The sequence below is a fragment of the Lolium rigidum genome, chromosome 1 (genome assembly GCF_022539505.1).
Source record: "Lolium rigidum isolate FL_2022 chromosome 1, APGP_CSIRO_Lrig_0.1, whole genome shotgun sequence".
Taxonomy (NCBI): domain Eukaryota; kingdom Viridiplantae; phylum Streptophyta; class Magnoliopsida; order Poales; family Poaceae; genus Lolium; species Lolium rigidum.
In genome coordinates, this window is record NC_061508.1 from 18,462,426 (window position 1) to 18,483,027 (window position 20,602).

Genomic DNA, 20,602 nt, shown 5'->3' on the forward strand with positions numbered 1-20,602 from the left:
GTGAGGTTTTTGTGACAGGGGTCTCTTCGGTGGAGAAGCATAGAGTAGCGGACATGCTTAATTGCAAACTGGGCTCGTTACCAATGAAATACTTGGGATTGCCAGTGAGCGATCGCCCGCTTAGGGTAGCGGACTGGTGCTTCCTCCCCGAGAAGGTGGGACATAGGGTCGACCCATGGCAAGGCCTTTTTTTTGCCTCGGCCGGGCGCCTTGAGCTGACTAACTCGTGTTTGTCTAGCTTACCTATGTTCGCAATGGGCATCTATTTGCTCCATGACACGACCCATCTTGCCATGGACAGACCGAGATCCCGCTTCTTTTGGGAAGGAGTGGGAAACAAGCGCAAATACCATATGGTTGATTGGGCTACGGTCTGTAAGCCGAAAGAAGTGGGGGGGGGGGGGGTTGGGTATCCTCAACACGAAGCTTATGAACATCGCGCTGATGCTTAAATGGATATGGAAGCTTTATCAGAACGCAGAAGGGCTGTGGGCTGATTTGATTCGCGCAAAGTACCTAGGGGATAGGGACTTATTTGATAGGGACGTGCCAGTTAGAGGCTCCCAGTTTTGGAACGCCATTCATAAGATCAAGTGGTATTTCGAACTTGGAGCAAGGCACAAGGTCCGGAATGGGAAAAGGACCTATTTTGGCTCGATTGGTGGTCGGGACCTGGCCCCCTCAGGGCGAGATTCCCTAGGCTTTTTAGCTGCTGTGACCAACCGTTCATTACGGTGGATGCGGCAAGGGATAGGGGCGGCGCGCCGGGAGCGTGGCGCATCCGCTTTAGAAGGCAATTCAGCCTGGCGGAGACGGTCGAGTGGGACAACCTCTGTCGCGAGATACAAGATCTCCCCACTGATGACCAACACGACGTAGTTTCCTGGTCCTTGGAACCCTCAGGGATGTTCTGGGCTAAGTCAGTTTACTACGGACTGACGCAGGGGGCGTCGGTGTCACATTTTAGAGATGTTTGGCGGGCACGGGTGCCTCCAAAAATCAAGGTGTTTCTTTGGCAGCTTATCAGGGGCAAGCTACCATCGTCTGAGCAGGTGGCCAAGCGGCGTGGTCCGTCTAATGGCCGATGATCCTTGTGCGGAGAGGTGGAAGACTGCAACCACATCTTCTTCACTTGCCACATGGCGGGATTCATGTGGGCGGGAGTTAGGGAACTGCTGCACTGCGAATGGAACCCGGGCGGGATAGGGGATTTCATTGCGCTAGCCCAGGGCATTTCAGGCCCTCTTCGTAGTTTAGTTTGGTTCACCTTTGCGGCCATGTCTTGGTCTCTTTGGAACATTAGGAATAACCTAACTATTGAAGGAAAGCTGATTAACAACCCGACTGACGCCTTCTACCATATGATGCTTCACATGCAGTCTTGGAGGGTACTGGTCAGACGGAGGGACAGGGCGCTGTTGGACGAGGCGCTCGAGGCGGTACGACTGCTGCACGCGAGGAGTAGAGCCGGAGGGTAGAAGACGCCGTCAGAGACTGCTTATGCTATGCTACTACTGTATTTGACCCGCTCCAGGGCTTGTCATTTGATGTATCTTCGTGAGTACTCCGTGTGGGCATGTGTGCTGGCCTAGGCAGGGTTGCCGTGCAGACTTGTTGAGATCTTGGGTGTGTTGTATCTGACGCTTATGCGGTTCCGTTGGGGCTTTATATATAAAGCCGGGCTCATAGCCTTATGTTTAAAAAAAAGTGATCTTTCGAGACATCCGCATTTTCTTACAACTAAACTTTATCTCTTTCATAGTTTCCCATGTGGCCCGTTGTTGTAATAAAGCTGCACACATGTTAGCTGCTTTTGGCTCAAGCCAAAATGAGGTACGGCTGCTTTGGCCAGAGTATGTACCAGATGATGTAAACGTTGTTGTGGCCAGCGAGTCTGCTGAGCCAGTTTAATGGAATCAGTGTGTTCCATCTCAAAAAAAAAAAAAACAAGGGCAATACTAGACATGCAACACGTTTACACAAGAAACCAGAACTATACTAGAGACCGATCATCCTGCAATCCTTCATCACGAGGCTTCACATTGTCACCATTTATACTGCACCAGAATCCCTTTTCCTTTCGAGAAATCATCTAATCCTTTAGGAAATCATTATTGTGCTGATTTAACTGCCAAAGATGGGTTGTTGGTTTGGAGTTTGAGAGGCTCATAGATAACTGCGTTCACCTCCCCGAGCATTTCTGTTGGCGAGCTAAACCCGTCGGTGTTAGAGTAGAACAAATGATTAACCTGGTACATCCTCAAGTACAACTCCTTGCACGGCTTAGGAACAACAGTACCTTCCCTAAGAACCAACCTTATCAACTCTGTCCGACACGAGGCAATATGGTCCTGTACTTTCTTTTTAGCTGCTTCTACAGACATAGAACCACCACTGTGGAGAACAAGTAGTGAAACACTATTCAGTTTTCCCTGGATGCTCTCCCTCTACACAAGAGTAGGTAAAGTTTTTGTCAGAATCTCCAAGAAACAGTTTACAGGTTTAACCAACAGTATTATTACTGGCTTGCAAATTCATTTTGGAAATTTCCCGCAAAAATATCATTTTTGAAATTGGATACACATAACCTACATGTATTGTAAGTATTTCCCCTTTACTTAAAATATATACTCACTCCATCTCATGAAACTTCTCTGAGATTCAACAAAATTTGGATGTATGTAGATACTATCTTGTACGTAGACACATGCAAATTTTGACAAATCTCAGACAGTTTTCATGAGACGGAGGGAGTACATTTGTTTGGTAATAGTATGTAATACGTAATACTGCAACCCGAAAAAAGTAATAGTATGTAATACATAGTACTGTAATACGTAATACTGTAAAACGCGGTTGAGTAATCTGTAACATTTTACCTAGGATCCACCAAACTAACTTGGAGAATTGACATAATTTTACATACGTAGAGCAGATGACAACGATGTCTTTGTGAGTGGAGCTTTTTTTAGCATGCTCGGACTTACTTTACATTGAATGATCTGAACCGTTGATTTTAATAATTTCTTTTTCGAGGGGGTTGATTTTAATAGTTAGCGAGACCTTAGCACGTCAATAACCGCAGTCGGAACCTTTCCCAAGGGCCGACCCATAGAGCGGAGCGCCCACCCTGGGCCCTAGGGAGTCAGGGGCCCCGGCCTGGACCGCCTGGTAGTAGCTCAATGCTGTACTAGCTAGAACCTGCTTAGGGGTCCACGAATACGGAAAAAAATGCGATGGCCCAAGGAGCAGCTGGGACCAGCAGCAGGAATTTATGAAGAATGTTCCTCCCTTTGACATAATTTTGTATCACTTCAATTTCTTATTGTTCTAGGGAAGCTAATTTAGCGGCACATAGTCTAGCCAGTCATTTAGAAGGGTCTATGTCAATTGCTTGGCATGAGGATCCTCCCAATTACTTCTTAGAGCATCTCCAGCTGTATCTCTCAAAGCGTTCCCCAAACAGCACTAGATCGAGCTTTGGGGGATGTGTTTTCTTCGTGCCGCGTTTTGGGGACGTCGCTCCTCAGCCGCGTCCTCCACGACCCTCCAAACTTATTTGTGTGTCAATGACGCGTCAGACCCGCCACTCTCTGCCTCGCTTCTCGTTGTATCCGGCGTCCCTGGAGCGTCTCCCGTGGACCTCGGGGACGGGCTCGGGACGCCGGACAGTATATAGGGCCGCGTCGGACGGAAGGAGGCTTTGGGGGGCGCGGCTAGGAACGAATAAATGTCCGACACGCCCCAAAAATCTTTAGGGGACGCTTTGGGGGACGCGGCTAGAGATGCTCTTAGTTTCTATTCTGTCAAACGATGTATCCATATGCCGATTTAAGGAAATTAGCCTTCCTGCCTTTCCCTCAGAAAAGAAAGAAAATGGAACCCCGAAAAGTAACTAATACTCCTCCCCAAAAATCGCTCCCCTCCCCAAATATCTCTCCTCAAATCTATATGGAGAGAGTGCAGAAAAAACTCCTCACCGCAATCACCACACCATTCCAAATGTTTTTCTAGATTTTATCTCCAAGGGCAATGCTTTAAAATTCAGATTTTGTACTCATCTACTGCTGATGAGAAATTCACAAATCCCGATTTTGATATGTCATTTCATATTTTCCCCATGTCAATTATTATGTGACGTGAATACTTTCTTATAGCCATGACACTTAATGGCTCCAATCACATTAATTATGAATATGGTACTACTAGTAATTTCCATATGGTAGGAGTATAATGTTAAAATTTCTAGTTCATTGATTAGACTTAAATATTGTAGTGGTATCACTAAACTCAGCGGTTAGTTATACTCATATGTGAATCATATAATAAAAATTGTAAGCAATTAATTTTTTATGAATCTATGACGAATGAATGGGAAAGTAATTTACAAGGATACAAAAAATTATCATAGAGCAACCCAAATACCTCAAGGCCTTGGAGATCATTCAGTAGACGACCACACGTGCTCAGTAGCCTGAATAGCTCATTATACTCTTGATCTTTTTCAGCCGACTCCAAAAGCTCTTGCCCAACAAAGTACAATGACGGGGGCACAATTGGCGCTAGTCCATAGGAGACATATGCATTTGCTATGTACTCATCTGTTGTCGGCACATATTTCGTCCTCCCCCATTCGGCTTCAATCATCATAGACCTCAATGTACGTATCCACTATAGATGAATTTGAAGTCATTTATATCTTAAATATCATTTGGAACTTGTAATACTTACTAGTATAATACAACTCAGAATTAGTGGGTCACAAATAAAAATCACCTGCTCTATCAGGTGTTCCATAACATCACGGTTTTGTACTATAGAAGCCATTTCTCCAATCTGATTGACTGTAGCATAGATAGCACAAAATAATATCTTTACTCTCTCAGAGTAAAATTGAAGCTCGTGGTGCTCATCCCACCTAAGAAAACCATTAGGCCAGCACAAGATAGCATATTAGGAACGGCACAAGATGCCAATACTTGACAAAAACTAGACAAAGAGATAAAGTTGAGAAACTTTACATCTCAACTAATGCTACAAGGTTTTCTAACTCTTCTTTTGATCCCCCCACATCATAGAAGTCGTCACAAATAGTTAAGAGCACGCAATTTTTGGCCCATGAAATCCGAGCATCAGATAATTCAGGAGGGAAAATACAAGCAGAAGCAGTGAGAAAGGCATAAGTCTGTACTTGTCTTGCAAATTTTAGCTGGTCCAGCCTATTTTCTTTCACCCAGCTGTTGCAAAAAGAAGTTGTATATCATGTAAAAAAGGAATTTAATAATATATGATAATAAAACAAATTCAGATTACCTTTCAAGATCCAGGAGTTCATTCAGGTAAATAGCTTGAGAAAATGTGAAATCTTCAGTAGCCAAAGCAAGATGATCTTTTTTGACACTACATGGCCTAATTTAGCAACATATATATGTATATGAGAAATTGGTGGAAAATATATACATACATATAACCACACCAATACTTCCTTTTGGAAATATAAGAATCTTACAAGTATGCTGTCTTCAACATTTGGTAACCTGTAACATCAAAATGTTCAATGTTTCTCCTGTGGTGTAGACGCTCCATTGTGGCATAAAAAGGGAAATGAATAGCATAGTCCACCTGAAATTACATAAACATAGATTTTAATGTAAATTGAGATCTTAATCAAATATATATATATAAATATATCAATAATTTTCAAAATTGTATTGCTTTCATGCAAGCACCTCCTCAAAGAATGGCACCCTATGCAACACATCAGGACATAACTTTTCTGCTAATACGTTGCCTGCCCAATATTCTATCTTTTCTAGGATAATTTCATCTTTTGATACATTAACTCTTGAAGCCTTGTATAGTTCCAATAAAGATTCGGTATCATCTGAATACCCTTGAAGTGAATTATAGAAAGCGGAGGCTTCAGACATATGGGACAGCTCATCTGCGTAAAATGAAACTTCTGAGTTAAGTCAAGATCTGAAGATAAAATTAGTAAGTAGGGAAATTCCATCACAAGGAAATACCTGCGGAAACATCATATCCATTCATTCGTAAAATACGAAATGCCATTGCACATGTTTTTATATCCAGCATGATTTCATCATCTCTATGTAACCACAAACTACAAGATTGATATAGTAAAGTTCAGAACCTACTAAATATATATATAGAAAAGAGTTACTCGTGGTGATTACCTATATATCCTGTCTAGGATACTCATTATCTCACTAGAAAAATGACGAAAAATTCCAATCTTCTCAAGTGAATCTACCATCGACAGCTGACAATATATATTTATTGGGAACACAGTTGGTACTGCAAACGACCAATTTTGTAAGATATTTATCATCAGACCAATCCTTGCAAAAGAAACTCATAATTAAAGGTACATAGTCACACCTGCACTGCCAAATTTACTAACAAGTAAGTTTAGGTATTGTTGGGCTTTGTCATCATAAGAATAGATTAATGCTGCAGCAGTAGTGGAAGGAGAATTGAACAATGACCCATTCTTCCTTTGGAACTTCATAACTTCATTCCAGTCCACTAGGTTCCCCAACCCTTCCGCAACATATGCCATATATGATTCTCTCCCATAAGATTTATCCACATCATATCTGCACAAATATAAAGATTTTCTAAATCACAATCATCATTTTATAGTTTATTACTTCTATATTCGTTGCAAAAAATGTCAACGACATCATGGATCACTTTTCGTTTCGAATTACTTATGGATCTTCTAAGTACTTAAAAAATGAGGTGTTTTACGGTGCAATTTACTAGTCCTATGGACTAGTAGTATTGAGTAACATTCACCCTTGATTGTAAGGGGTATTATGGGTTTTCCTTTTATTTTAAAATTAGGATAGAGATCAGATCTGATTTGTTACTGCAGAAAGACAACGTGGTCGTCAGGTTCCTTGGAAGTGGACGTGAATGTGTTATATTACATGTACGTGCTGGTTTGCTTGCTATGGTCTATGTACTGTACACTATTTTTTCACTTATATGGTACTGTTGCAAGTACTTATATGGTATCCCGCAAAAAAAAGTACTTATATGGTACCTATTGCAAGTAATATTAACACGACAAATATTTTCTACGAGCGGCTCAGGAAAACTCCCGAACGGCTCGAGATCTACTCAATTTTAGCTTGATTCGAGATGCACTGGAAAAAATGACTGGAGTATGAGTACCTTATATACATTGATCTGATCTTGAGCCAATAAAAATTCACAGTAGGAAATATATAATTGTATGAAATATAATGTATTATCTTAAAAGAAAAAAAAGCGATTTAAAGTTCAATTACATAATTTTATTTTTATTTGCACTTTTAACATCAAAAGTTTCAAATTTACAACATAGTGTAATATGTGGAAAAACGAGGATCATCGAGTGCGACACCGCCGATTGGCCTCAAGCCGGAGCCTTCGCCCTACCACGTCACTCTATCGGCATTTTCTTCTGGGAGGCGCCCCTCCCCGTCCAAAAGACTGAGTCGATCCACGTCCTAAAGAAGGAGTCGGTGCTCCCTCGGGAGCGCCTCTTTCTCCGGCACCCCATAAAGAGGCATTGTCGCCGCTGCTGAAGAAGGAGAACCCGCAGCGCATTGCGTCACTAGTTTAATCAAATATTTAAAACTTCTACAGATCACGATTGTTTTAATCAAATATTTAAAACTTCTGCAAGTCACGGTTCTTTTTCTTCTTTTCCCTACGATTTATACGTACGCATTGATCAGGTTTGTTAGCGCTATACCATTAATCTAGTGCGTACATGGAAAGGTTAAAATAAGAAAGTTGTTAAGTGGAAAATTAAGAGATTACGAGAATCAACATATGGCAGGCACAATCTGTTCCACCATTCGTGCCGGATTTTTTTGTTGCATGCATGTACCGAGTTTGCCCTTTGACGAAAATATACTACTGCTTAAATCAACAAGTATCGGTAAATCTGGACTGTCTAATCTATTGGTATGGACGGCTGTTATTTGTTTGTCCCTACCGTAAAATGCCTCAAAAAAATAGAAGCTTAGGCATGAATGAAAGAGAAAAAAAAAGTTTCCAAACAAACATAGATTCACAATACCACCTCTTGTATATGTACGAATCCTCCCGACCCCATCCCCCTCCCCCTAACCCAAGCCGGCACCCTCCCCATCTCCTTCCTCGCTGTCGCTAGAAGAGGCTGCTGGGCATAGCCTACACAGCGGATGGAGGGGGCAGGGCCCTTCCCCATGGGTGGCGCATCCCTTCATTTAGCAGTGGAGGTGGGGCAGTTGGGTTTTGGCGACGCGATGCTCCGGGTCGCTGGAGGAGATCAGTTATGGGGGCCCCCTACGCATGATGGTGCCGCCCCTATAGCTACGAACGGGGCATCCGGGTCGGTGGCTATAGGCAGTGGGGCGTGCTGTTCATTTTGGCTGCGTAGGCTAGTTAGGACCATGGTGCTGTTGGCGTTGAAGAGCTAGGTGGCAATGGCCATGGCGTGGCTGTGTGTCATCCCGCAACAGATCTACTGATCGCGCAGAGGATGTCGTCAAGACTTCTCTCCATTCAGATCAGCGACGGTTGGAGTCGTGGTAGCCTCTCTCTCTCTCTCTCTCTCTCTCTCTCTGCAGACACCATTTTGGAGAATTAGATGCCTGGAGGTGGTCTACTTGGAGGAGCGGTGTTGTTACTAGGGCATCAATGGTGGTGTGTCGAAGGTGGCATGGCATGGCAGGTCCTCAATGGCAGAAGCGTGATGTTCAACACATGCAAGGCGGAGGCAGAGTCTGGCGTCATGGTGTCATCGATGGCAGGAACGCCACCAATTTTTTCTATCCCGAAGGTTGCTCAGCGGTTCAATGGCGTCGACAACTACTCTAGTGTGTGCATGAGATGCTCGTTAAGAATCTACTAGATGAGATAAGCGCTCCGGTTTCACCTAGATGGTGATTCGTGATATACGATGTTCCCGGTTCCTAGTTGATATGTGGTTTTCGTGTTTTTAGAGCATAAGACTCCGTTGGCATGGTTTTCCCTCATTGTCCGGTGTGTAAGTGTTGCATGGTGGCTTCAGATTATATTAATGTATCATCTTTGTCAAACCTTTGTTAAATAAATTGATAAAAAAGTCCTATGCATCTTTTCGATTGAGAGACTGGGGGTCCATCCTCCATTTAGAAAAATAACAATCAATTCTCCTACAAGTACAAATGAAAAGGAAAAACATAAACATAGTTTTCGTATTTTTAGGGCATATAAGACCCCATTGGCATGATTTTACCTCATTGTCGGGTGTTTAAGTGTTGCATGGCGGATTCAGATTATTTTAATGTATCATATTTATCTGATCGTTGTTAAGTAAATTAATAAAAAATGCGTATGCATCTTTTCGATTGAGAGACTAGGGGTCCATCCTCCATTTCCAAAGAAAACGTTTCTCCTACCAGTATACAAGTGAAAAGGAAAAACACAAACACATTTTATGGTAGAATTGTCGTATGATGAACCTGTTTAATTCCTTCTCCCGAATATGAAGAACCGCGTCCACATCAGTTTGTCTACCAGGAAATTCCAAACCCATTCCGGTGGCTAGGCTTATCATTCCAGTAAAGGTAATATTGAAGCCTATAGGAGCAGTAATCTGCTCATCCATAACAATGGAGAAATTTGTTCCAATAAAGTGTAGTCCTGTGTCTCACCAAAGGAGAGAAAAAAGTATTCATGTGAGTATATATATCATTTATGTCATTGAGATCTTTCATTTCTTCAAGTAAACGAATTTAAAAATAACACTAACAAGTAGATTTATCTCTTTTCATACCTCTCGCAATATGCTGTGGGCCAACATTCCATTTCTTAAGTGCAATAACACATGCCAAAGTGGATAAGAGAGTACACTTGCTGGTCGACAAATCCAATTCTCTGATACCCCAAGATCCATTATCCTCTTGGTTTTGCAATATCCATTCCACGCATTGAGGGTAGCATGGAGTCTGACGAAAACCTCGTGAGGGCACCATAGCCACCCATCCAATGTCATATGGAGATGGTGACAGTCTAGGCTCCTCGAGCTCTCTCTTTATTCTAGCCTCCCGTTCCTAAGCAGCATTTTATCACATCATTTAGTTGAGACAACAATCTCATGAATGATAAAAAAAATGATCGAAAGAGAGATGTTCAAACCTTGTTTCGTAGGCCTGCATTTTCCGCTACAAAACTCCTCTCGGCTAGTTGAAGCAAAGATTTATATCACGCGTCAATTACAAAGTGTTGATATCAGACATAAGTAAATATCTAGTAAACACTCTTCTGAGTATCTGAAAAAGGAACCATATTCTAGGTGCATGATCCTTTTTTCAGAAAGGGGGAGTATCCCGGCCTATGATCCTTGTTTCGAAACCATATTCTAGGTGTGTGGTTCTGTAAACTTGTTGAACTCCAGAATTTATTAATTTAAAATCGGACGTCCACTATCTAAAAAAATACCAGCGTGTGTATCAAAGTGATACATGCGACCTTTACTATTTATTCAACAAAAACTAAAAAAAAACTTACAACAGATACACAGACCGAAGCCGCTAAATAAGGTGACAACGCACCATCAACTAGCTCGACGATAGGCACGAGACGTAGCTCCCTGGACACAACCATCGTCGGCTGGCCAAAACGAATGCCTCATGCGTCGTCGGCTCACCGACTAGAACTAGAGAGAGCACCTTATAAAAATATTCCAAAAGTCGCATCCGTCATCGTCTGCTAACCCATCTTTGACTATGGTACAGGTTGCCTTACTCCTTTTACGTGTCTCTTATGTGTACTCCCTATCTTCTACTATCCCATATTTGACCACACTACATTTTCCCTACCACCCTACCAATCTATTCCGCAGTGTGATTTTGTGCTCTTGCGGCGCCATAACTAGCTCCAGAAGCAGAAACATATCCATGGCTGCCGTTATCGCTGCCTAATTCTGTCGTTACCACCGCTGCCACGTCAAGACCGGTGCTTTTTTTTTGCGTAATTCCCCAATAGTTGGTGGGTTTTTTGGTGACCGCCTCAAATTTGGTGGTTTTATGCAATTATGTCGTAATTTTAAGTGCTGAAGGGAAAAAAATATTTCGTTGTGCTAGTATATATGCATCAGTATGTGCACATGTTTACTTGTTTAGCAATTGTTTAGAATCTAATACCAAGTCATTGAAGTGATTATCTTGTATAATGTTACCCCAGAGATACAATTTTTTTAGAAGGTGTGTTGTAATTAACTGGACTAATAATACCGGAAACCGTTAAAAGAAGCTAGCAGTAGCCTAGGTATAGCAGTGTAGCTTGAAAATTTTGGGTGCTTGGTGAGGTGATCAGTGTTGGGCCTAGTGGTGAGAGTGGACATAAAATACTGATCAGGCGCTTGGGCCCAACCACGTGTTTCCTCCACATGTCTCTCGTCGCCTCCTTCGTCTTTCACCCTTCTTCTCGCCCTGCACCCAGCAACTTCCCATGTCTCCTTTTTCTCTTGTGCTCCACCACAGGCGAGGTGCCGCGGTATTGACCGCCACCTGCTCCTGCTCCGCAACCGCCGCCGTCTACGTGAGCCACGTCGCCGTCGTTAGTATTCTCCAGAACCTCCGGCGGTTCCTGCTCGTCTAGTGCTGCAAGGAACAGAGGGCGTTGCCCGAGGGCTGACTGTCGGCGCTACAAGGCCCGCGAGGCCGCGATGCTGCGACCGCTGGCCACCGGCGCTGCAAGTCGTTGGCGCCGTTTCTACATACCACTTGCGCCGTCCCTAAAAAGGCTAACGGCTAACCGCCGGTGCTACAAGGGGCAGGCGGCGCTTCTGCCACCGCTGGGCGCACTAGTGCTACATGGCGCTGGCGGCACTGCTGCCAAGGTTGATCGCCATTGCTACAAGGGATGAGCCGGCGCTGCTGCAACTGCTTGATTCTAAAAAAAAAATACAATTGCCAGAGGTCCTTTACCTAAACAGTTAGCAGTCATGGTGCGAGTCCTCACGCGCAGCGCGGACAGGAGATGAGGATGATGACGCCAGCCTCGAGAGAAGACCTGGAGGCGACGAGGGTTTGCTCGGAGATGGTGGCATCTAGACGACCTTGGCAAGGACGGCGCCGTTACCGCAGCAGGGAAAGTTGGGTTCGAGATCGACCACATACTGGAATTGAAGCGAGAGGAAGAGGATGGAATGACCTCAGCCAGAGGTTGGTTCAGCAATTCAGTTTGCATGCCCTTATATATTACGCCAATGCAGGAATAGTAGCTAGCTAGATCATTGTAGTTGGAGCCAATGCTTGTTGACAAGTGCCCACGTGGTAGACTATCTCATACGGCCGTTTGGTATTTTGCGATCAAGTGTTGCCCGTGACAGCGGCCAAAAAGGAAATAAAAATACCTATTTCAGGCATCTCGACTCCATGAAGAGTCTTCGATCGCAAACGCGGTTGCTACTCCCTTCGGCTAGATACATGCGTTTCCCTTGTGAGAAATGCCCACGGTCGAGGAAACTTCAATCGGCTGAGGAGAATGTATCCTGTATTCCAAAAAAAAAATTTGAGATCTATCCTGTATTCCAATTACCAAGCTGACTAGTACTCCTGCTGCACCTGCACCAGACAAGTCGTAGCCATTATATTGGATGTGTAGACAATTTTGAAGAGCAAAGTTGGCGCACATCATTTGATGGTGTCCTTCGTCCGCAAGATTCTCCCTTGCTGAAATTTGTCTTTTACATCACTGGTAGAAAAACAGGCTTCCAGCCCCATAAGTCGCGAAGCTATAGGAACCGCGACTAATGGGACCTTTAGTCGCGGTTCGGGAGGCGAACAGCCATGCACGAATCTCCAGCAATTCCGGACGGGCGGGATTGAGTCCGGGCGCCATACGGCCCTGGCGTAAGACTTATCGGGTTCGGACGTGCATTTGGCCAGGGCGTTATGGCGCCAGGACTCTATCTCCCACCGTCCATTGCATCGAGATTGGTGAGATTCTTTTGCGAAAAAGATCCTAGGTTTTACTGGATTCATATCAAGTAGTCCTTGTTGTTTATAAACTCTTTCACATAATCCAATGTGGATCCATAGTGTCATCCTTAAGTTCTTCTGAATTTGAAGATGAAGATCTAACAGTCAAAAATGTTCTTCACAAAAAAATGCAGTGTGTATCCACTGTTGCCATTATAGGTATCATTTATCAGATATATGTAAACTTCTTCACGGATCTTCATACAAAAACTAATTTGGCATGAATATCCAACAGAAATCAAGAAGCTATCCACCCAAAAAGATCCAAATGAAGATCTATACAAAGATATCTAACAGTACACCCATAAGAAACATGTGTTGGATCCATTTCTTTCTAGAACCGGATCCAGGAGCCTCAATGAGATCCCAAATAACAGAAAAAAGAAAAAGAAAAAAAGACAGGAGATCTGGTGGTGCGCCGGCACGGCACCCGTCGGAGACCAGCCGCCGCACGGCGCAGCTCCGTGGATGACGCGGCCCGGTCGTGGCTCCCGCGCCGGAGAGGGCCTCTAGGAGGAGAGCAGGTGGAGAGGCCGACGGAGACGAGGCGGCGCGGCGCGGCCGGCCGGAGAAAGCGGCGGCCCACACAAGGACGAGGAGGCGGCGCGGCCGGCCGGAGATCCCGCTGGACCGGCCGTGGACGAGGAGGCGGCAGCCGGCCGGAGATCCCGTGCGCGGAGGAGGCCCTCGAGGCAGCCGGCGGCTAGAGATTAGTGGGTGAGGGAAATTGTTAGGGTTTCTGGCCCGAGTTTTCCAATTTATATCGCCCCTTCCATGGAGTATTTCCTAATTAGCAGAAAGTGGAGGGATCTTTTTTCAAAATAGCCATGCATGAATCTCCAGCAATCCCGAACGGGCGGGATTGAGTCCGGGCGCCATAAGGCCCTGGCGTAAGACTTATCGGGTTCGGGAGGCGAACCGCGACCAAAGGCCTGGGCCCAGGGCGCTCGGTGGCCAGCTGGTGCACGTGGGGGGCTTTAGTCGCGGTTGGCCTGGCCAACCGCGACTAAAGGTGCCCGAAGGCCTTTAGTCGCGGTTGGCCGAGCCAACCGGGACTAAAGCCCCTCCCCTATATATACCCATCCAGCAGCCAACACTTAGCCATTTGGAGCCATTCTCTTCACAAACTTCACAAGTGGGTGTTAGGTTTGCTTTTGGTTCCTCTTATGCACATAAGGTGTTTGATGAAATGCCCCAAGAGCATGAAACAAACATGATATGAAGTGTTGGAGCCACACTTGAGCTTTCTCATTTATTTTTTCCTCCTCGATCGCGGTTAGCAACTTGAACCTTTGATGTGTCATTGATAAAATATGCATGTGTGTAGTTCATTGTTTAATTTATATTGTTTGTAGCTAGTTAGTTTAACAAATGCATGATGGTTAATTATATATTTTATATTATAATAATGCAGATGAATCGACAATGGATGTACGTGTAACCGACTCTCCGGCGAGTTCAGTACGGGTTTGAAAGATTTCCTCGTAGTGGCTAATGCGAACAAGCGGGGGGTTTTGTTATCTCGTCCATGTGTTAACTCGTAAGAATCGGAAGGGTTACTCTTCCTCAAGAGATGTTCACATGCACCCGCTTCGGCACGGTTTCATGCCAAGCTATAATTGTTGGACCAAGCATGGAGAAAGAGGGGTTATAATGGAAGAAGATGAAGAAGGGGATGATTTCATCGATGAAAGCTATCTTGCTCATTTCGGTGATACTTTCATGGAGGATGCTGAAGGTGAAGGGGAAGGTGAAGAAGAGGCACGTGATGATCCCGTTGATGATCTTGGTCGGACCATTGCCGATGCACGGAGACGCTGCGAAACTGAAAAAGAGAGGGAGAATTTGGATCGCATGTTAGAGGATCACAGGAAGGCGCTGTACCCCGGATGCGATGATGGCCTGAAAAAGCTGGGCTGCACACTGGATTTGCTGAAATGGAAGGCACAGGCAGGTGTAGCTGACTCGGCATTTGAAAAATTGCTGAAAATGTTGAAGAATATGTTTCCAAAGAATAACGAGTTGCCCGCCAGTACGTACGAAGCAAAGAAGGTTGTCTGCCCTCTAGGTTTAGAGGTTCTGAAGATACATGCATGCATCAACGATCGCATCCTCTACCGCGGTGAATACGAGAATTTGAATGAATGCCCGGTATGCACCGCATTGCGTTATAAGATCGGAGGCGATGACCCCGATGACGATGTTGAGGGCCGGAAACCCGGGAAGAGGGTTCCCGCCAAGGTGATGTGGTATGCTCCTATAATACCACGGTTGAAACGTACTGTTCAGGAACAAAGAGCATGCCAAGTTGTTGCGATGGCACAAAGAGGACCGTAAGTCGGACGGGGAGTTGAGACACCCCGCAGATGGAACGCAATGGAGAAAGATCGACAGAGAGTTCAAAGATTTTGCAGCTGACGCAAGGAACATAAGATTTGGTCTAAGTAAGGATGGCATGAATCCTTTTGGCGAGCAGAGCTCCAGCCATAGTACCTGGCCCGTGACTCTATGCATCTACAACCTTCCTCATTGGTTGTGCATGAAGCGGAAGTTCATTATGATGCCAGTGCTCATCCAAGGTCCGAAGCAACCCGGCAACGACATCGATGTGTACCTAAGGCCATTAGTTGATGAACTTTTACAGCTGTGGGGCAGACCTGGTGTCCGTGTGTGGGATGAGCACAAAGAAGAGGAATTTGACCTACGAGCGTTGCTTTTCGTAACCATCAACGATTGGCCTGCTCTTAGTAACCTTTCGGGACTCGTCAAATAAGGGATACAATGCATGCACGCACTGCTTACATGAGACTGAAAGTGTACATTTGCCAAATTGTAAGAAGAACGTGTACCTTGGGCATCGTCGATTTCTTCCGAAAGGTCATCCGAGTAAGAAAGAAAGGCAAGCATTACAACGGCAAGGCAGATCACCGGCCGAAGCCTGCGGAACACACTCGGTGCCGAGGTATTTGATATGGTCAAGGATTTGAAAGTCATCTTTGGAAAGGGTCCCGGCGGACAATCGGTTCCGAAGGGAGCCGACGGGCACGCAGCCATGTGGAAGAAGAAATCTATATTCCGGGAGCTAGAATATTGGAAAGTCCTAGAAGTCCGCTCCGCAATCGACGTGATGCACGTTACGAAGAATATTTGCGTGAACATCCTAAGCTTCTTGGGCGTGTATGGGAAGTCAAATGATACAAAGGAAGCACGGCAGGACCAGCAAAGTTTGAAAGACCCCGATGACCGGCATCCGGAACGGTTTCAAGGTCGTGCCGGCTACGCTCCGACCAAAGAAGAGAAGGTCATCTTTTTTGAATGCCCGAGCGGTATGAAGGTCCCGTCAGGATTCTCGTCCAATATAAAGGGAATAATAAACATGGCGGAGAAAAAGTTCCAAAACCTGAAGTCTCACGACCGCCACGTGATTATGACGCAATTGCTTCCGATTGCTTTGAGGGGGCTCTGCCGGAAAATGTTCGAGTAGCCATTGTGAAGCTATGTGCATTCCTCAATGCAATCTCTCAGAAGGTAATCAATCCAGAAGTTCTACCACGGTTACGGAACGATGTGATCCAATGTCTTGTCAGTTTCGAGTTGGTGTTCCCGCCATCCTTCTTCAATATTATGACGCACCTCCTGGTTCACCTAGTCGATGAGATTTTCATTCTCGGTCCTGTATTTCTACACAATATGTTCCCCTTCGAGAGGTTCATGGGAATATTAAAGAAATATGTTCGTAACCGTGCTAGGCCAGAAGGAAGCATCGCCAAGGGCTATGGAAATGAGGGGGTAATTGAGTTTTGTGTTGACTTTGTTCCTGACCTTAAGCCGATTGGTCTTCCTCGATCGCGGCACGAGGGGAGACTAAGTGGAAAAGGCACGATCGGAAGGAAATCAACGATATGTATGGACGGCCATTCTCCGACCGAAGCACACCACACAGCTTCGACCAATTCCAGCTTGGTGGCTCCGTACTTTGAGAAACACAAGAATATTTTACGCTCGGACAACCCCGGGAAGCCTCGAATCCTGGATTAGGAAGGCCCACATGGAGACTTTCGGCAGTTGGTTGAGAAAACATTTAATGAATGACGATCATGTTGTAGATCAGCTCGTACATGTTGGCCAAGACACCATCTTCGACTATAACGACTTTCCAAGGGTACGAGATAAATGGGAATACATTTTACACGATCACCCAAGATAAAAAGAGCACCAACCAAAACAGTGGTGTCCGCTTTGATGCAACGAACCGAGAATGGGCAAAAGGTCACATAATATGGTTACATAGAGGAGATATGGGAACTTGACTATGGACCCTCCTTTAGGGTCCCTTTGTTCCGGTGCAAATGGTTCAAGCTAACGAGGAGGTGGGGTAAAGGTGGACCAGCAATACGGAATGACAATGGTGGATTTCAACAATCTTGGTGACCTTGACGAACCATTCGTCCTAGCGAAAGATGTCGCTCAGGTTTTCTATGTGAAGGACATGAGTAGCAAACCGAGGAAACGGAAAGATAAGAAAACGATCGGTACATCATGCGATGATCCAAAGCGCCACATTGTTCTTTCAGGGAAAAGAAACATCGTGGGAGTGGAGGACAAGACGGACATGTCAGAAGATTATAATATGTTTGCTGAAATTCCGCCCTTCAAAGTGAACACCGACCCAAGCATTAAGTTAAATGATGAGGATGCTCCATGGATACGGCACAATCGTAAGCAAGCAGGGACACAAGGGAAGAAATGATGTGTAATAATTTATTGTACCAAACTTTGTTGAATGAATCATGTGAATTATATTACCCGTGATGTGTTTGGTGTCCATTTTCGAATGATTCAATTGACTCGAGATAGCACCGATGATACATGAAATTTGGAGTGATTCGGTCATACTCCCGCATACGGGAAATTTGGAGTGACTAAGTCATACTCCCGCATACATGAAATTTGGAGTGACTAAGTCATACTCCCGCATACGAGAAATTTGGAGTGACTAAGTCATACTCCTGCATACATGAAATTTGGAGTGATTTAGTCATACTCCTGCCTAGGCGTATAATATGCATACTCGTAGTCTTCATAGCCGCCGCCGTTGTACTGGTAGTCGTCGCCTTCTAAGTTGCCGGCGTCGTCGTCGGCTGCCGTCGTCGGCTGTCGTCGGGCGGCGCTCGTGGCTCGAACCGAGGGTAGCGCAGGCGGGGGATATCGCCGGCCGTGATGTAGTCCATGACGCTCCGCGAGTCCGGCCGTACCACCATAGCCGACGGCCGGCCTCGTGGAAGTTTCCGGGAGGCGGACCGTCCTCCTCATACACGGCGAGTGCCCTCTCACGCCGATTGATGAAGAAGGCGTCCCAAGTATGCTGGTTATCGGGATGCCGGCGGGGATTCATCCGCTGCTCCGGCGTGAGGTCGAGGTAGTAGTGGTTCGTGATGGCCGCCCGGCGCGCAGTACCTCGAGGGACGGGAGGGACCGGCACGCCGCCGGCGCTAGGCTCCGGCCGGCGGGGACGCGGTAGCCCGGTGGCAAGGGTAGTTCGAGGCGCAAAGCTCCTCCACCTGCCGGTAGGTTAGAGTGGGTGCTGCTGGAAGCCATGAGAGAGTGATGAGAGATTGTAGAGATGTGATAATGCTGGCCAAGCCGGGCTACCTATATGTAGTGACAAATGGCGGGAAAAATGGGAGCGGGAAGACAGGAGGCGGGAAGAAAGAGGCGGGAAGAAAGTGGCGGGAAGAAAGTGGCGGGAAGAAAGTGGCGGGAAGAAAGAATTTTTTGATATATTATTTTTCTGATTTTTTTGATATATTATTTGTATTTTTAAGAATTTGAATTGAATTAGTTTTATTTTTTTGATTTTTTTGATATATTATTTGTATTTTTAAGAATTTGAATTGAATTAGTTTAATTTTTCTGATTTTTTTGATATATTATTTGTATTTTTAAGAATTTGAATTGAATAAGTTTTATTTTTCTGATTTTTATGATATATTATTTGTATTTTTAAGAATTTGAATTGTATTAGTTTTATTTTTCTGAATTTTTTGATATATTATTTGTATTTTCAGATTTTGAAATGAATTAGTTTAATTTTTCTGATTTTTTTGATATATTATTTGTATTTTTAAGAATTTGAATTGAATAATTTTTATTTTTCTGATTTTTATGATATATTATTTGTATTTTTAAGAATTTGAATTGTATTAGTTTTATTTTTCTGAATTTTTTGATATATTATTTGTATTTTCAGATTTTGAAATGAATTAGTTTTATTTCTCTGAATTTTTTGATATATTATTTGTATTTTTCAGATTTTGAAATGAAAAGTAATTTGGAAAATACCTTTGGTCGCGGTTGGGGTCACCAACCGCGACTAAAGGGTATTTTTCCGCGGGAAACGAAAACCCGGCGAAAATACCCTTTAGTCGCGGTTGGGGTCACCAACCGCGACTAAAGGTCCTTTAGTCGCGGTTGGTGACCCCAACCGCGACCAAAGGTCGTTCCCTATTTAAACTCGCGCGTGCCGCGAGGCGGTTTCATCGCTTCATCTCCTCGCAGACGACGCCGCCGATCGAGAGCTCCTCGCGGACGACGACGCCGCCGTCGGCTGCTGCCGCGCCCGCGCTCCGAGGCTCTCTCCTCCGCCGACGACGCCGTCGACGAACCGCCGCCGCCGTAAGTCGCCGCCGCCGACGAACCGCCACCTCCGCCCGGCCGCCGCCGTAGAGTCGCCGCCCACGCACAACGAGACGCCGGCCGCGCGCCGCCGCGCGCGCACGAGACCGCGCCGTCCGCCTCCGCCGTAGGCCCGCGTGCGGAGCTCGCCACCGTTCCCGGCCGTGGGCGCCGCCGGCCCTCACCACGCAGCCCACGCCGGCGCCCCTCTGCCGCACGCACGGCCGGTGCGCGCGCTTTGCTCTCTCTGTGAGGAGAGAGATCGAAGGGGCCGCCGGGTTTTTTTTTCTTTTTAATTTTGAAAGAAAAAATAACTAAAAAAAACTAAAATTTGACTAAAAAGAAACTCAAATTTGACTTAACAAAAAAAACTACAGTTAACAAAAAAAACATAACTAAAATTTGAGTTTAATTTTAACTTAATACAATAAGTTTAAACTTAATACAATAAGTTTAATTTTAACTTAATACAATAAGTTTAAACTTAACCAAAAATTAACTTAATTAACCAAAATTTACTGGGCGCGCTGTTTCGTTTCGCCGTCCCGCACATGGATGTGAACGTGTTGAGCTAGCAGCACAAAGACCGACCGCGACGAGACACGCTCCAGCTGTGCACATGCATATGGTGGCGTTCTCCTCTTTGCCACCCTCTCGAAGAAACGACTTTTGAGCTAGCCAACGAAACGAAACGAAACGAAACGCATTCCGCCTCTCGGGCCTCTCTCTTCCCGAAAAATCGAAATCAAAATCCGCGCGCGTGCCCACCCGGTTGGCGGTTGCCTTCTCTGTTTGCCCAACCGGTTCACGTCGCCCTTCCCCCCCTCGCCACGGCACTTGTCCGATGAATCCGCACGTCGCTGTCCAACGCTGGCATGAATGCGACCGATCCATCC

At 45.2% G+C, this 20,602-nt stretch overlaps 1 protein-coding gene across 1 annotated transcript; it reads right to left on the reverse strand.

Moving 5' to 3' along the window:
* Positions 1-2,111: 2,111 nt before the first annotated feature.
* LOC124704756 (ent-kaur-16-ene synthase, chloroplastic-like) lies at positions 2,112-10,650 on the reverse strand. The gene is made up of 14 exons (XM_047237016.1): positions 10,599-10,650; positions 10,183-10,226; positions 9,821-10,097; positions 9,507-9,687; positions 6,403-6,620; positions 6,198-6,318; positions 6,027-6,124; positions 5,730-5,944; positions 5,510-5,622; positions 5,314-5,409; positions 5,022-5,237; positions 4,777-4,918; positions 4,426-4,671; positions 2,112-2,447 (listed from the first exon to the last, which is right to left on the reverse strand). Exons 1-14 carry the CDS (start codon positions 10,648-10,650, stop codon positions 2,112-2,114), a joined length of 2,355 nt encoding a protein of 784 aa, XP_047092972.1.
* Between the last annotated feature and the right edge of the window lie 9,952 nt (positions 10,651-20,602).